This window comes from Nerophis lumbriciformis, linkage group LG03 (genome assembly GCF_033978685.3).
Source record: "Nerophis lumbriciformis linkage group LG03, RoL_Nlum_v2.1, whole genome shotgun sequence".
Taxonomy (NCBI): Eukaryota; Metazoa; Chordata; class Actinopteri; order Syngnathiformes; family Syngnathidae; genus Nerophis; species Nerophis lumbriciformis.
In genome coordinates this window covers 66,816,347-66,833,750 of record NC_084550.2, presented here as the reverse complement: position 1 = coordinate 66,833,750, position 17,404 = coordinate 66,816,347, and the positions used below count along the sequence as shown (strand labels likewise).

General features: G+C 43.5%; 1 protein-coding gene and 1 long non-coding RNA gene across 3 annotated transcripts in view; one reads left to right on the top strand and one right to left on the bottom strand.

Moving 5' to 3' along the window:
• Positions 1-2,459: 2,459 nt before the first annotated feature.
• Positions 2,460-8,833, bottom strand: angptl4 (angiopoietin-like 4). The gene is made up of 7 exons (XM_061941499.1): positions 8,273-8,833; positions 7,786-7,896; positions 7,619-7,706; positions 4,830-4,943; positions 4,611-4,706; positions 2,733-3,017; positions 2,460-2,644 (listed from the first exon to the last, which is right to left on the bottom strand). Exons 1-7 carry the CDS (start codon positions 8,765-8,767, stop codon positions 2,460-2,462), a joined length of 1,374 nt encoding a protein of 457 aa, XP_061797483.1. The 5' UTR covers positions 8,768-8,833.
• The window catches only part of LOC133588851 (uncharacterized), an 84,104-nt gene continuing 69,222 nt past the window's right edge, over positions 2,523-17,404 (top strand). For both annotated transcript variants that reach the window (XR_009814263.1, XR_012050339.1), the window contains exon 1: positions 2,523-2,659. This is a non-coding gene — a long non-coding RNA (uncharacterized lncRNA). The remainder of the gene's footprint in view (positions 2,660-17,404) is intronic.

Sequence of the window (17,404 nt, the reverse complement as noted above, 5' to 3'; positions counted from 1 at the left end):
TTTTGGACCCATCATGTTTTGGGAACATATATCTCAGATGATTAATATCGAATACTTTTACAATTAGTCTCAAAAAAGCATGAAACATTATTAACATTATTTTTGTTTTTTATTCAGATTTTTCCCGAATTATTTCTAGCTTTTAATAGTTTGAAAAAACATGATACATAGAGGGGGTCTAGTTGGCTTTATAAATAAAACGTACTTACCTATTTACTTACAATACAAGTCCTATTTTGTCAAAAACAACTAATTTTTTTTAAGAATTTTTTTTATTATAAAAAAACAACAACAAAAAAGAAAATATGAAAATAAAAAAAAATAAAAAAATTATATATATATATATATATATGTACATATACATATATACATATATATATATATATATATATATATATATATATATATAATTTTTTTCTCCACAAAATAAGACTTGTAGTCGGACCACCCTTGAGACCATCTATTTTTGGAGATGTGATACATAACAACACCGCCATTAAAAAAATTATAAACAAAATATATTTTCTCTAAAATTAGACTTGCAGTATATTCCACTTGACACCATTTGTGTGTCACATATATTTTGAGATGCTGTGATGCATAATAATAATCTATCAAAGCTATTTCAATAAATTAATTCAATTTATTTCAATGAGGCCTTTTGATTTGGGTTACAAGCTCTTTCATAGAACCAATTAAACTGCACATCTCTACAGTTAAATACTTCAAAATTAAAAGTTAAGCACAATAATTTTTTCCCTTAATCATAATCATTATATGTAGTAAGAAAAATGTACAAAAAATATATATGTACTTTTCTTTTTTTTCACTTTTCATTTATGGGAAATATGTCGTGGTTTTTCTACTGTACAGTGACGTTGAATAACTAATACCGTTCCCCGCCCTTCTTAAATAACACCAAAAACAAGATTTTTTTTAATAAAATCAATTTTATTGGCTCCTCTTGGCCATTAGTCTCTGTGAAGAACATCCAACCAAACACAATATGTACAATATAAATTACAAGCAGCCTGGAAATATACGATAATGTTCGACCTTGTTTCTTTACGCTATTTTAAATAAGCCGAGTGAACGACAACGCGACACGTACAAGACAACATTCCTCTTTTCACTATGCACACAAGTACAAAAAAAAAAAGAAGTCAATATGACTTAAAATGAGGCTCCACATAAAAACAAAATAGCGAAGCTGGAATGATATGAGCTGACATCCGTCTTAAGAGTGTAAACGTCGTCAAACAGTGTACAGTGACTATACATACAACAACTTGTATACATGGGTTTCTGTTTTGCGGGGCATTATGGGTAATCCTCGCCGCAACCGCCATCTTGTGTGTCGTAACTTTGTTTATTCGCCTGCGGTGGTTTACTCAATATTTTTCCGCACTTTTGCTTCGATAATGACGTCAACTTCGGGGAATTCGAAAGAGGACGTGAACGATAAAATAGAAAATAGAACAAACACATTCTGAAATTATTGCAATAAAAATATAGAAAAAAATTCGGGCAGCGGAATGAATGTTTATAACTGAATATATGCATAAAAATGTGTTTTCCTTTGTATTATTTTTTTTAATTGAATTAAGTAATGTTTATGACAACCTTTTTCCAAAACACAATATAGAATGTGAGATATAACAGGATAATGCTTACGTTTATCATTTGTTTTCAAAATGCTTACAAAAAAAGGGGCACCCCAAAAATTTACTGTGGGACCCCATTTTTATGACTTGATGTTTGAAAATTCCTAGCGCCAACACTGATGGAGTATTGCTGCCTGCAAAACGGCAGCAGGCGGCTGTGGCCTGCGGGCCGGTTCTAATGCTAATCAAATATCATCCCGGGGGTCCATAGATAATTAATTCTTGACTTTGACACCCTTGTCGTAGTACTTTGTGGTTCCTTGTCCTGAATTTCCGCGATTTCTACAACCCCACACCACCACGCATGCGTGACCCGTTTCGCACCAAAATAACAATAGGTTAAAAGTGTTTGCATACACGCTTCGCTTAGTTTTGACACACAAGATGGCGGGCGTCATCGGAAACCTGTCTATTGCTCATGCACAAAGTGACCTCTGACCCCTTAGTCCACACAACTGGCCTTAAAATACAAACAAGCAAAATCGGCTTGTTTATAAAAAAAAAGAAGGGAGCTGGATTTGCTCCGACATGTTGAGCCTGCTGGTGCTACTGCCGACGAGTCTACGCTTGTCGGCGCATTCTTGCAGGTTTGGTCGCCGCGGACATGCCGGAGCGCGCTCTGTCATGCCGGAAGGAGGAAGTGACGTCTAAAGCCTTCCTGCTCCTCTCTGCGGAGTGCGCCTCGTCCGGCTTCTACTCTGAGGGCCTTGGCGGAGGTACAACCTCTTCGAATAAAGCGACATCTTCCTCCCCCGTCTAGTCTGGACTCAGTCTACTGTGTGTCTCTCTTTTTTTTTAAGACCTGCTCTCTATCACGGCGGGGGCGATCATCATGGTGCTGGACTTGAGCGGGTAGTAGCGGCCCCTCCAGGTCTTCCAGAAGATTCCCTGTTTCCTCTGGTGCCTCTGTTTGGGCGGCGGGCTCTGGAAGTATCGGCCGTTGAGATTGGACTGACCGCAGTTGCTGAACCACCAGCCACCTACGGGACAACAAGGTAAGCGGGTTAGCATTGAGAGGAGTTCTAGAAGAAGTAGCAGAGCTTGTGGGGGGAGGGGGGGGGGGCTCACCGGAGAGATGCCCGGCGCAGTTGGCGTCCTTTTTCTGGTCGTTGTCTTGGTCTCGGGTGGAGAAAGGTAGGCCAGAAGTGGCGTCGGAGCCCAAGGAGCGTTCCAAAGGACTGAATGTGTCGGTCTCCTGAATGTGTAGAGCGTACTTGGACTCCACGCCGCCCAGTCGGAAGGGGAGTCGGACGGACGCCAAATCGTTCCCCCAGTCGGACATCTGGATGTTCAGAATGTAGCCGCCGTTTTTGGCTATGGAGTGGATCTTGTCCAGTCCCAACCAGAACTCTCCTATAGGCAAGACAAGGGGAGGAGGAATGGTTAGTCCAGGGGGGTCTAATAGCTAGTTGTGCACCGTAAGCCGATACTTCTTTCCTACGCTTTGAACCATGTGGCTTTAAAAACGATGCAGCTAGTTTGTGGATTTTTCTTCGCTGATAGTTTTCATTAAACACATGCAAAGACCAATTGTGGCGCCACCTTTTGGACGTGTTTGCTCACTGCAGACGCCGCTGGGTGAATGCGAACAAGTGTTTCCTGCTTTGAACCGTAAGTAAGAGACCCGTCCATAGCGGTTCTACTCGTATGGATTCTCCATTCATCACTCCAAGCAACGTTTGCAAGTTTCACAATATAAATAAAACAATTTGCCCCACATCGAGAGGAGCCAGATGAGGTGGTTCGGGCATCTGGTCAGGATGCCACCCGAGCGCCTCCCTAGTGAGGTGTTTAGGGCATGTCCGACCGGGAAGACCCAGGACACGTTGGGAAGACTATGTCTCCCGGCTGGCCTGGGAACGCCTCGGGGTCCCACAGGAAGAGCTGGACGAAGTGGCTGGGGAGAGGGAAGTCTTGGCTTCCCTGCTTAGGCTGCTGCCCCTGCGACCCGACCTCGGATAAGCGGAAGAAGATGGATGGCAATTTGCCCTGTGATGAGGTGGCGACTTGTCCAGGGTGTAGCTGAGATAGGCTCCAGCACCCCCCGCGACCCCGAAGAGAATAAGTGGTAGAAAATGGATGGATGGATGGAATTCTTACTTACGAAACCGTCCCATGTGTGATGTCTGCAAGAGTGTTTATTTGTATGTCATATCGTAATATGCTAGCATGTTTACGAGTGTCTGTGTTAGTATTATCAACTTACAACGGCATTCTTTTTGGATTGTTTCACTTTCGTAAATCCACCAAAATGTTACCGCGGAGTTATTGAGTCTGTTTAGCTGATTGGAAAGCTAGCCTCCGCAGCTAACGGGTTCATGACGATGACTTCTGTTTTGTTTGATCAGCCGTTTTACTGCCGGCACCGTTCGGAAACAATTAAGGTATGTATATAAACATTTATAAAATAATTCTGCGTAGATATCTAATTTCTGTGACTTATAAATGGAAAATATTATTTTCTTCTAAAATTTAGCGGGTGAGGCTTATACACAGGTGTGCTCTATAGTCTGGGAAATACGGTAGTCAAGGTGTTTTTTGAGGCTTGGACTAGTAACTAGTAGTGTAATTATTCCAATCATCAAAATAGTTTACCATTCAGGGCGCCAAAGCCTTGCTCGTAGGCGTGCCACAGCTGGTCAAAATCCACAGAGCCATCCTGGCGCCTTTGATGACTTCTGTTTTGTTTGATCAGCCGTTTTACTGCCGTGTTACAGGCACCGTTTGGAAACAATTAAGGTATAAACATTTATAAAATAATTATGCGTAGATATCTAATTTCTGTGACTTATATATGGAAAATATTATTTTCTTCTAAAATTTAGCGGGTGAGGCTTATACACAGGTGTGCTCTATAGTCTGGGAAATACGGTAGTCAAGGTGTTTTTTGAGGTATGGACTAGTAACTAGTGGTGTGAATATATTCCAATCATCAAAATAGTTTACCATTCAGGGCGCCAAAGCCTTGCTCGTAGGCGTGCCACAGCTGGTCAAAATCCACAGAGCCATCTTGGCGCCTTTGAATCACGGTCCATCCGCCATCTAAACAGAAAAAAAGCAGCACGTTACCTCAAGTTGGCGACCGTATTGTTTGACGCGTCAGATCTCAAACTGTGGCAATGGTGGACATTTTGGAGGGAAAAAAAACAAACAAAGTGCACTCACCAGCTGTCATCTCGCAGAAGACTTCGAAAGGCTGGCTGCCGTGCGGCTGGATGGCGTACACCCCGCTGGCGGTCTCGCCTCGCAGGAAGAGCTCGTGGCAGTCTGACGCCATGGCTGCAGGGAGAAGAGCGTCTTGTAAAGTGTGCTTCAAAGTTGTGATTGCGGCCATAAATAGGTCAGTGAGTGACGCGAGAGACATGTCTTTGCACCTATTATTATGGTTGCCAGCTGTGTTATCGGTGTTGTGAGAACAAAACGTCAGATAGACTCTTTGACCCAGCATGGCGGCCCATGCAGAGATTGTGTGAGAACTTCTCACCCGGCTATAAATATGACCTTTCTCCCAGTTCCCAAGCCTGGCTTCCCTATCAAGTCACTTACATTCCTAACAACCCCCCCTCCTCCTCTTTTACAACCCTACACCCCCGCAAGCTTGACCCACGCCTTGCTCACGTGCGCGGCAGCAGGCGGCTGCGTGGTCAGCGGGATTGTTTTTGTTGTTGTTGTTGTTGTGTGAGGATTTTATTGGAGAACTTTTACATACCTTATACCAACCTACAAATCATTTGGCCAATGGTGACATCATTCATTCTCCTTAAATATACATATTTTTATGCTAAGTTTATTATTACATTTTAAATAAATACAAAACTAAAACAAATATAATAATTATTTGATTAAATATTAGTCCTAAAAGAAAATGTAAAAGCGACAAAAAATATGTTTTGTCATTTTTATTCATTAATCTATTTAAACCTTCTTTTTATTATGTCAGCGTGTTATTTATTAATTTGACATAGTTGAGTTTTGGGGTTTTTGGTTTCCTGATTTGTTTCAATTTCTGGATTGATTGATTATTATTAAAATTATTATTATAATGTATTTTATTTATTTATTTTTATTTTCACTTTCATTTATACAGGCAATCATTGCAATGCTTACGATATAGATACTAGTACAATATATGAAAAAATAGCAAATGTATATACAAATATGTATATTTTTGACTAATAATTAACACAACTGTTTTAGTCACTTGCCACTTTCTTGTGTCATTTCAGTACAATATAGGAAAAATATAAAATAGCCACAAAAAAAATACATCTATAAAATAGTTTTTTTTACTAATAATTAAAAACAACTTTTTTAGAGTCCTTTGCCACGTTCTTGTGTAATTTCAGTTTATAATAGGAAAACAGCAAATATGTATGTATATAAATATATATATATATTTATATATATAAATAAATATATGTATGTATATAAATATATATATGTATATATTTATATATATATATATATATATATATATATATATATATATATATATATATATATATATATATATAATTGTTTTACTAATACTTAAAACAACTATATTAAAGTCCTTTGTCATTTCAGTTTAGGGAAAAAATTAAATATCCAAAAATAAAAAATAAAATTAAATATATATATATAATTGTTTTACTAATACTTAAAACAACTATTTTAAAGTCCTTTGTCATTTCAGTTTAGGGAAAAAATTAAATATCCAAAAATAAAATAATTAAATATATATATATATATATATATATATATATATATATATATATATATATATATATATATATATATATATATATATATATATAACATATTCATCTATAGAATTGTTTTTACTAATAAATATATTAAACTTTTTTTTAGAGTCTTTTGCCACTTTCTTGTGTCATTTCATCACAGTATGTTTAAAAAAATGCAATAGCAAATAAATACATTTAGAAATAAATAAATATATACAGTATATATATATATATATATATATATATATATATATATATATATATATATATATATATATATATATATATTTTTGTTATCATCATTAATCAACATAACTGTTTTAGAGTCCTTCGCCGCTGTCCTATGTTATTACCAGCACAAAGATCCCCATTCATCAATTAAAAAAGGCTTTGCGCTTAAAAGTGACGCTAAAGAGCCATTTAGAATTATAATTATGACAATAATAATACATAATGATGTAATACTCTTGGATAATCTGTGGTTTATTGATTCAGTGGAAGCCCTATTTGTGTGCGATGACCTTTAACCCAGAAGCCTGAACCCTCGGCCAGCTGTGGCCGCGTAACGCCTCCGGGCCGAGGGTTCTCCTGAACTTTAGCACACTTCTTAGTCATTTAAAAAAGGGGAGCCCGGAGTAGGTGGGGTTGTTTGCAAGGATGGGGGATGATGATGATGAGGAGGAGGAGGGATGTCTGACTCCCTGACAGAACTGGGGCAAAGGTGGCTCGTCAGATGCCGGTCGTATAGGGAAGTGGGATGTTTCCAATAAAATGTGTGTACAGAGTTCAGAACTTGAAGGTGTAATCTAGGAACACAATATGAACTAATCGGCTCTCCGCGTGAACCGAATACCCGTGAGACCAAAGAACTTTTCCCTACTTGACACTTTGCCAGACGATCCTGCCCCCTTTTTTTTTTTTCTTCTTTGTTTGTGCTGATGTCACAACTTTTTGGAGCGACCCTTCACCTACTTCTAGAAGGCCTCATCTTTGAACTTCTGCTCAATTGTCTTAACCAGCTTTACGCTGCATTGTTTTCGTCCCCCGGTCTGCCGGAGTCAAGCCGAGCTGAGCGTGCCTCCCGGATTGATTCGATTCCTTGATCGTAATTGCCGATGATTTAAGCTCCTTTCAGAGCTTCGCTAAACAGATGGCCGGCCACATTTGGCGTCGGATTCCGCGCACTTGACTTAAGGCGGATTTCGGACGCTCTTTGGCTGTACTTACCGACTGGCGAGTCGCGTTGCTCGGACGCGGCACTTGAAGGGAAGCCATCGGTGTTCTTCGGGAACGCTTTCTGCCTTGACTGCTGGACCTGAGCACGCACAAAGAAAGCAGGCGTGATGCTTTGCAGGGCAATAAACCATCGACAGAATGAGTTATGGGCTGCGCACCTGACTTTGCAGGGTTTTAATGCGCACGTTCTGCTTGTCGAGTTTCTCCTGTTGGAGTCCGATGCGTCCCAGTAAATCGTCGATGCGTCTGTTTTGAGCCTCCATCATCATCTGATGCAAAACACACAAATAGGAGATTTAGACTATTAAATACACTCTTTGCCAAACATTTGTTCTCGACCCACAAGTGGTTATGTAAGGCCACCCACAGCCCAAAAGGATTACACACGCATGCTTGTGAGCTTGCACCACAAACTTCACGTTCAAAAAAACCTCCTCATTTATGATTAGTGGTTGTAAAATGTGCCAGCCAGCAGAAGTTAGTGCAGCAGAGGCGCGCAGGGAAGCCTTTGTGTGCCGCGGCGCACGTACCACACGTTCTCCCTCACCCCCAACCCCCTACGGCACCACCTATCGCTCGGGCCTCATTTGAACACTTGGAAACGCAGCACAAGTCGTCCTTAGACGAAGAAGAGCTCGGCCTTACTTGGATGTTGTGCGTGTCGCTGTAGTTCTTCTCCTGTATCATGTTGTCCAGCTTCTCCTCCAGCCGCCTCGTCCTCTCGCCGGCGGCCCTCCTCTCCTGCTGCATCTCCTCCGTCTTCTCCCGCAGCTCGGCCGTGACGTTGAGCAGTTGCCCCTCTCTGTCCTCCATTCCCCGGGCTCGCGCCTTCAGGGCGTCCCCTTCCGCGTGCAGCCTCTGGCTTTCCTTTGCCAGCTCGCCGACGGTGCTGTTGTAGACCTTGAGTTTGGTGAAGATGTCCCTCATCTGGACTTTGGTTTTGTCCACGTGCTCCTTGAGGCCCTGGCCCAGCTGCAGGAGGCCGTGGGCGATGACGTTGACGTCATCCCAGGCGGCAAACTGCACACGCTTCTCCTTGGCGGCACTGGCGGATGCCGAGGCCCCTTTCCTCTCGAATGGGAAGCCTGTGGCCATGAGCAGCACCAGGCACAGAGTCAGGGTCGCTAGGGTGGTCTTCATTCTAGATGATGAAATCCGGACTCTTGTTGGCGAACCGGTGTTTGTTAAGGTTGGTTGTAAGTGCGAGATGTCGCGCCTGGCTGGACAGTCAAAGCACCGCTGTTATATACTTCCACAGACCTCAAGTCTAAGCTGGAAGCCGCTCGCCATTGGCTCCCTCAGGAAAAGGAGGGGTGCGCCCTCGCTCAGATTTCTCTCCCTCCTCCACCTCTCTGTTAACTATTCATGTCAGAGGCGGATCATGATATAACAAAACCACTGTCTCTTTAGGTAGATATCCTGTACACTAGGGATATTCAACTGGTGGCCCGGGGGCCAAATCCGGCCCGGGAAAGAACGGCCTCCCCCTGGAGTTCAGTTCAAAACTTGGGAGACAAAAGTTTTTGCAGCAAATTCCTAAGAACACAAGAGTTCTCCTGTTCTATAGAGGAACTTGGACCACTGGCAGATCCTTGCATTGACATTTTAACTTTGCTAGCAAACCGAGAACTTGTGATTGTGATAACTTAGGCGTTCCTCAAGGCACCCCTTTTAATGTTATCAATGTTTATTTATATAGCCCTAAATCACAAGTGTCTCAAAGGGCTGCACAAGCCACAACGACATCCTCGGTACAAAGCCCACATAAGGGCAAGGAAAAACTCACCCCAGTGGGACGTCGATGTGAATGACTATGAGAAACCTTGGAGAGGACCGCATGTGTGGGTAACCCCCCCCCCCCCTCTAGGGGAGACCGAATGCAATGGATGTCGAGTGGGTCTGACATAATGTTGTGAGAGTCCAGTCCATAGTGGATCCAACATAATAGTAAGAGTCCAGTCCATAGTGGGGCCAGCAGGACACCATCCCGAGCGGAGACGGGTCAGCAGCGCAGAGATGTTCCCAGCCGATGGACAGGCGAGCGGTCCACCCCGGGTCCCGACTCTGGACAGCCAGCACTTCATCCATGGCCACCGGACCTGTGCCCCCCCACCCCCTCCACAAGGAAGAGGGGAGCAGAGGAGAAAAGAAAAGAAACGGCAGATCAACTGGTCTAAAAGGGGGGTCTATTTAAAGGCTAGAGTATACAAATGAGTTTTAAGATAGGACTTAAATGCTTCTACTGAGGTAGCATCTCTAATTGTTACCGGGAGGGCATTCCATAGTACTGGAGCCCCAATAGAAAACGCTCTATAGCCCGCAGACTTTTTTTGGGCTCTGGGAATCACTAATAAGCCGGAGTTCTTTGAACGCAGATTTCTTGCCGGGACATATGGTACAATACAATCGACAAGATAGGACGGAGCTAGACCGTGTAGTATTTTATACGTAAGTAGTAAAACCTTAAAGTCACATCTTAAGTGCACAGGAAGCCAGTGCAGGTGAGCCAGTATAGGCGTAATATGATCAAACTTTCTTGTTCTTGTCAAAAGTCTAGCAGCCACATTTTGTACCAATTTTAATCTTTTAATGCTAGACATAGGGAGACCCCAAAATAATACGTTACAGTAGTCGAGACGAGACGTAACGAACGCATGAATAATGATCTCAGCGTCGCTAGTGGATAAAATAGAATGAATTTTAGCGATATTACGGAGATGAAAGAAGGCCGTTTTAGTAACACTCTTTTTTTTTTTTTTTTTTTTTTTTTTTTTTTTTTTTATGTCCTGTCCAGCTTCTCAGGCAAATCATATAGTTGATGTAGATGCCCATGTCGGCTGTTCAGATTTACTTTACAAAAGAGAAGTGTAGGATACTTCTCTTGTTGCCTTATTTGTATTTGACTTTATTAAATGTATTTATATTATCATTTAGTGCAGCCGGGCCGGAGCAGGAGGGGATAGAAAGAGAAAAAAAAAAGAAGACAGAGGGGGAAATTGTGGGGACAAGAGGGGGATTAGACAGAGAGACAAAAACAACAACAGCAAACAACAACAACAACAACAACAATAGAGCAACATCAGCAAATATGACATGTACAAATATGATGGTAAAAGTAATAGCAAATAAGCAGTTAGCGAAAAATAAAAAATAATACAGAAATGACAATGAGCATTATTACACTACAAATGGATCAATACAAATACCAATAGAAATAACGCTATTGATAATGAACAATACCAATAATTTACCTTTATTATCAACAATACAGTTGTTTAAATGCAACAATACATATACGTAATGATAACTTGAGATACGAAAGAATGCAGAAAAATGGAGGGGGAGAAAGAGAAGCAACCTACATTAACCTTGTAGATTGTTATAGTCACAATAGGTTAAGCTTTGTCAGTGTGCCATGTGTTACACCCAGTTTACCCTAGGGCAACAACGTTAATATATGTTTGATGAAACGTGATTATGTGCATGAGTGTAAGTATGCATATGTACTTGTATATGTACAGAATGTGTATATGTGTTTGTACAATGAATGTATATGTACAGAATGTGTATATGTGTTTGTACAGTGAATGTATATGTACAGTATGTGTATGTGTATGTTTGTATATTGAATGTGCGTGTGGATGTACGAACATTAGGTAGGTAAATATGTACTGTATTTGTGTATGTATGTGGGAGCGTAGGTACCTATGTACGTATGTGAGCATATGTGAATTTGCATGTACAATACATTCGACTCCCAGAGTGCGTGGGAGCCAGAGCACGGCCCCATCACCCCCGAGAGCCCAACCCACAAACAGGAGGCGTGGTGCCCAGGGAACCAGGGACCACCGCCCCCACGCAGCCAAGCCGGCCAGCGACAGGAACCCCAGAGCCCGACCCACCGTACCGCCCACAAGGGCCAGCAGCAGGCCGCAGACAGACGCACCCGGCAGAGGACAGGGCACGAGAAAAGCAGGGGACAGCCAGACCCCAAGCCAGCGAGAGACCACACCCCACACGGGCAGAAAGGCGAGACGCCCCGCCCGAGGGACCCAGAGACTCCCCGCAACCGGACGGGAAGACCGCCCCCGCCCCACCGGCAACCGGGCCCCCACGAGCCCACCCCCCACCCCCGGAGAGCGCGGCGAGGCCAGCCCCCGGCCACCCCACCCAAACCGGCCGCCGCAGGACCACCCAGGCACAGGGCCACGGGAACCACCCACCCCACCCGCAGGGACCCCAACGATGGAGATGGAACAACCAGCAACCGCCCCGCCGAGCCCCCCCCCTGAGGGAGGGGAAAAATTAAAAAATAATATTAATAAAATATATTTAAAAAAAAAAATAAATAAATAAATAAATTAATTAATTAATTAAAAAAAAAAAGAATTAAAAGAAGATCACAGACATGCTGACAAACAAGGTCACTACCCCAGCAACTGGCCGACTCGCAGCACCTCGGAATACCTTGCAGCACCAAGCTACCACAATAGACGCAGGGACTAGGCCCAACAGGCCCCAACCAAGACGGGCACCCGGAAGGGATGGACAGCGGGACCCAGGAGCTCCAGACACGCAGTTCGGATGCAGTAGCCTGAGGCGTCGACCCCCGTCTGACAGGCAGGCCCAGAGCGTACCCCCAGAAATATACATACATACATACATACATACACACATACACATACACATACACACATACACGTATACATACCCACACATACACATATATACATATACATACACATATGTACACATACACATATATAAACATACATACATACACACACATATACATACATATACACAGTTCGTCAGCCCCGACAGCCATCACGCGCGCGCGCTGCCACCAGTCACAACATCAGCCACACCCCTGCACCAGACCCAGCAGCCACGGGCGCCCACACCACAAACAAACGGCAGCAGAAACAGCAGCCGCAATAACCCCAGACAGCCAGCACCAGCCAATCAAATCAAAGCGATCAAAGAAAAACTGCGACCAGCAACCACACGCCACCAGGGCCACGGAGACCAGCCGGCGCCAGCCCGCCGGTCAGCCCGAACGCCAACACGCAAACAAGAGACACCAACAACCCCCCCAACCAAAAGGCCCCCCACCCCAACCCAAACCCGCACAAACACACCACCGCCCAAACAACCGGGACACAGCATCCAGACCAGACACGGGGGCTGCGCCGCCACCACACCAAGTCACCGACAGAGACCCCACAGCGCAAGGTCGGGCCACACGGGCACGGACCCCATCCAACAGGAAGTGAGACCCGCGCGACGCCACACACAAATAAATAATAAGATTAAAAAAAAATGAAATAAAATAAAATAAAAAAATAAAATAAAAAATAAAATTTAAAAAATAAAATAAAATAAAAATGAGTAATAATAAAAATAAAAATAATAAATACATTAAAAATAAAAAATATATATATAACAATAATAAATGAATAAAAGCCTGGCAGGCCACCAGACCGCAGTCCCCGCCGGCCGACGAGGCAATGAGGGGTGCGCCGAACCCCAAACCCCCCATGATTGTGTACAAGGCCCCCAGAGTGTCTACTGTGTAGTTAAAATTAGGAGGTCAGCCGTTAAAGCCGACCTCCAGTCCCTATTGATGTGTGTACTGTAGCGTGAGTGAGATATGTATGCTTGTGGGAACTAATAATGCGATTAAAATTGGGGGACATCAAGGTCATGGTGGGTCCCAACCAAACCAAGCCCCCCAAATCCTAAGTGTCTAATATGCAGCTAAGATTGAGGGATGGACGAGCAGGGGACAAGAAAGGAGGACTGGAGCCCCATTGGAGGCATCCTCAACCCCCCGCCATGCCTCCCCGCAGGACAATCCCCAAAGTCCTATATATGTGTGACTGTGTGCGCTATAAGTAGGAGGAGTAGAGGGCCCGGACATCCCCCCAGTCCACGCGGCCGACAACCAGGAACTACGGCCAGGAGGCCGCCACCCCCCGCCACAGCCCGTGACCCACACCAGACCACTTTAACGTGACGCCACGCGATCCCCTCCCCCCGCCAAACAAAGCCAGCCCCCGCCCGCCCGCCCCAACCCAACCCTGCAGAGCCCATACCGGCAACCAAACGCAGAGAAACCGCACAGCCCCCACGCCCAATGCAAACACCGCATCCCGGCCATCCACACAGCAACGTGCCCATACGAGTCCCGGCCAGGGGAAGGAGCCCCCCAACGGGGGAAGAAGCCAATGCATCCCGTCCGCCTGCCAGCCCCCAAACCAGCCGGCAAGCCAACGCCAGCCATCTCCACAACCCCACAAGCGCACAGACACCAGCCACAGTCCCCCAACCACTCCAACCCAACACAGCGATGCCAACCGCTGGTATCACCGCAGCAACCATCACCACCACCGCCCGTCCGCAGCGCAAACACCCGCGGCCGCCGAAACCAAAACAAAAAAGCGACCGACCCCGTAAACCACAACAACGCACACCCCCGGCTACCACCGAGGCCACCAACCCACCTACCCCAACTCATCCACAGCCAGGCCAATTGAGCCACCGGACATCCACACCCATGCACACACCTACACATTCATATACACATACATACACACATACATATATGCATATACATATACATACACATACACACATTTCCACACGCATGCATATACATATAAACATACACATCCACACATATATACACATTAATACACCCACACACATATACATAAGCCCACATATACACAAACACATACATAACACAACACACACAAAAAATAAATAAATAAAAAAAAAAAAAAAAAAAAAAAAAGAAAAAAAAAGAGTGTTACTAAAACGGCCTTCTTTCATCTCCGTAATATCGCTAAAATTCATTCTAACACTCATTCATTAGTAACACTCTTAATGTGTGACTCAAAGGAGAGAGTTGGGTGGAAGATAATACCCAGATTCTTTACCGAGTCGCCTTGTGTAATTGTTTGGTTGTCAAATGTTAAGGTGGTATTATTAAATAAATGTCGGTGTCTAGCAGGACCGATAATCAGCATTTCCGTTTTCTTGGCGTTGAGTTGCAAGAAGTTAGCGGACATCCATTGTTTAATTTCATTAAGACACGCCTCCAGCTGACTACAATCCGGCGTGTTGGTCAGCTTTAGGAGCATGTAGAGTTGGGTGTCATCAGCATAACAATGAAAGCTAACACCGTATTTGCGTATGATGTCGCCTAGCGGCAGCATGTAAATACTAAAGAGTGCAGGGCCAAGAACCGAACCCTGAGGAACTCCGCACGTTACCTTAACATAGTCCGAGGTCACATTATTATGGGAGACGCATTGCATCCTGTCAGTAAGATAAGAGTTAAACCACAACAAAGCTAAGTCTGACATACCAATACGTGTTTTGATACGCTCTAATAAGATATTATGATCGACGGTATCGAAAGCAGCGCTAAGATCAAGAAGCAGCAACATAGATGACGCATCAGAATCCATCGTTAGCAGTAGATCATTAGTCATTTTTGCGAGGGCTGTCTCCGTGAGTTTTAGTCCTTTACTTGTTTACTTCAGATGCAGTCAGTAGTCATTTATTCAACTTCTTTAGTTCAATCATCAATCGAAGTTTCACAAATGTCTTAAAGGGCTGCACCAGCCACAACGACGACTCATATCCCACATCAGGGCATGAAAAAACTCAATCCAATGGGGACAACGAGAAATCCTAGGAGGGACCGCAGATGTGGGGGGACTCAGATTTCTCTCCATCCTCCACCTCTCTGTTAACCTGGGGGACATCTGACAGTCGCTTCAGGATGCGCCGTTTTGTGGGCGGTCTTATTTACTTGGCTCACCGTCGACAGTGTCTTCTCCCCGTCATCTTTGTTGTAGCGGTGCAGCGTGCAAGGACGGGAGTGGAAGAAGTGTCATGTTTTAATGACATTCGCACTTTACTTCAATCAATAACGGAGCAGCATCTCCTCATCCGTGGCTCACTAGTGCAACAACAATGCTGGAAATGTGTCCTGTGAAAAAACGTCCGACCGAAACTCTCTAATAACTAAAGATCCGTTGGTGAATTATGTAAACTCACTACATCGGTAGTTTTTAGCACTTCCATAGCGAGATATAAGTTCGAACTTTGCACTACTTTATATTAGAAATGGCAACAGCAGAGGATGAATGTCCCATAACAAGAAGATAGAGAAGAAGAAGAAGCTTATCGACGACGACATCGGCACAGAGTACAGTACAGGTGCGCAAATTTTCAGGACTTATGCAGATCTCAAATACACATCAGTAGGTACTAGAAGGTAAGAAAAGTTGGTTTTGCATAATATTGTGAAACAAAACGCCAGATAATATGTCTGGTAATGGGTGCCACTTTGCGGTCCTTATACACACACACCATAGTAATAGTTGTATCTCTGACTACGGTAGCCGTAATGGGCCGACAATCCGTCAATCAAAGTCGTACTAAAACATTGTGACAGATTTTTGAGTGCCGTGTATAATGTTCTTTATTTTCAATGGAACATTTAAAGTTGTGGTGTTGTTTACTGGCGTCATATTGCAGTATACACATATCTCTTATGTGTGACCACCATCTACTGGTCGCACTTATCATAACACCATGTACCAAATAAAATTGCTTGGAGGTCGGTAAGCACAACCAGAATTATTCCGTACATTAGGCGCTCTGGGTTATAAGGCATACTGTCGATTTTTGAGAAAATGAAAGGATTTTAAGTGCACATTATAGTCCGAAAACTATGGTATACATCAGTGACATGCAGTCACTTGAGACAGGGGCCTCACCTGCCATCATGGAAAGAAAAAAAAATGTAAAAAGGATTTTTTTTTATTAAATTGTTATATGTATCCAGTGATTATACTATAAAGTTATTTTCCATTTAACTTCACCCGTTTTAGATTATTTTTTATTTAAAATCGCTGAATTTTCACATTTGCCGTTCAAATACTGAGAAGAGACGGTGCGGTGAACAGCAGCCAGTTGAGGCACGTCACTCAGTTGTGCCTCACCATGGATTGCGGACTCGGCTAACTGCTGGCCTGCTGTGCAGTGAGACCGTATTGCTATATGAATTATATTATACATTTCCATAGTTTAGTTAGCTGAGGTATATAATGTACAGTGTATTTTGTCAACAACTGTATGTGTGTAAAGTATTTCTTGTGCTGAGCGATCATAAAACGGCTGCAAAAGACGCACTGGCTGAGGCTCGCCTCCTGCACCCCCTCCGTAGAATGCACGGCAACCCCTGACGGGAGTGTTATATCAACTAAAGCCCACACTTAAACTTTCCACGTGCAAGATTGAATCTATTTTAAAAAGTTATTTCATAAGAAGCCAAAAAGTGCAAAAACAATAATGTTCGAGTTGTGAATGACTGCAGGGCCACAACATTAGGTACACCTGCAGATTGCAGGTGTACCTAATTCACAACTCCTCCAACACGAACATTATTGTTTTTGCACTTTTTGTCTTCTTTTTAAATAACTTTTGTAACCTATTGTTATGGGCTTTCCTCTTTGTGATGTTAAGTTCCTGTTATGCGCTGTTATACAGTATATGCCTTGAGCTCTTATTTTGAAGGCGCTAAGAGCGGAAGTGATGACACATTGGAGTTGAGCGGAAGTTTTTGAAAGAAGGTAAATAAAGTGGTCCTCGTGTAAACTGGAGCCTCCGTGTTTGTTATTTTGTAGTTTCATACAGTATAGGCGACATTTATAAACCCTCGGTTACACTTTTTTAAATAGATTCAATCTTGCACGT

Bases quoted from the DNA above. Each gene is read 5' to 3' on its own strand.
- angptl4 (XM_061941499.1), bottom strand. From the start codon at position 8,767: ATGAAGACCACCCTAGCGACCCTGACTCTGTGCCTGGTGCTGCTCATG. The intron at 7,897-8,272 runs GTAAGGCCGAGC...GTTTTGCATCAG, and splicing joins GCGACACGCACAACATCCAA to ATGATGATGGAGGCTCAAAA. The intron at 7,707-7,785 runs GTGCGCAGCCCA...GTGCGTGCTCAG, and splicing joins TTAAAACCCTGCAAAGTCAG to GTCCAGCAGTCAAGGCAGAA.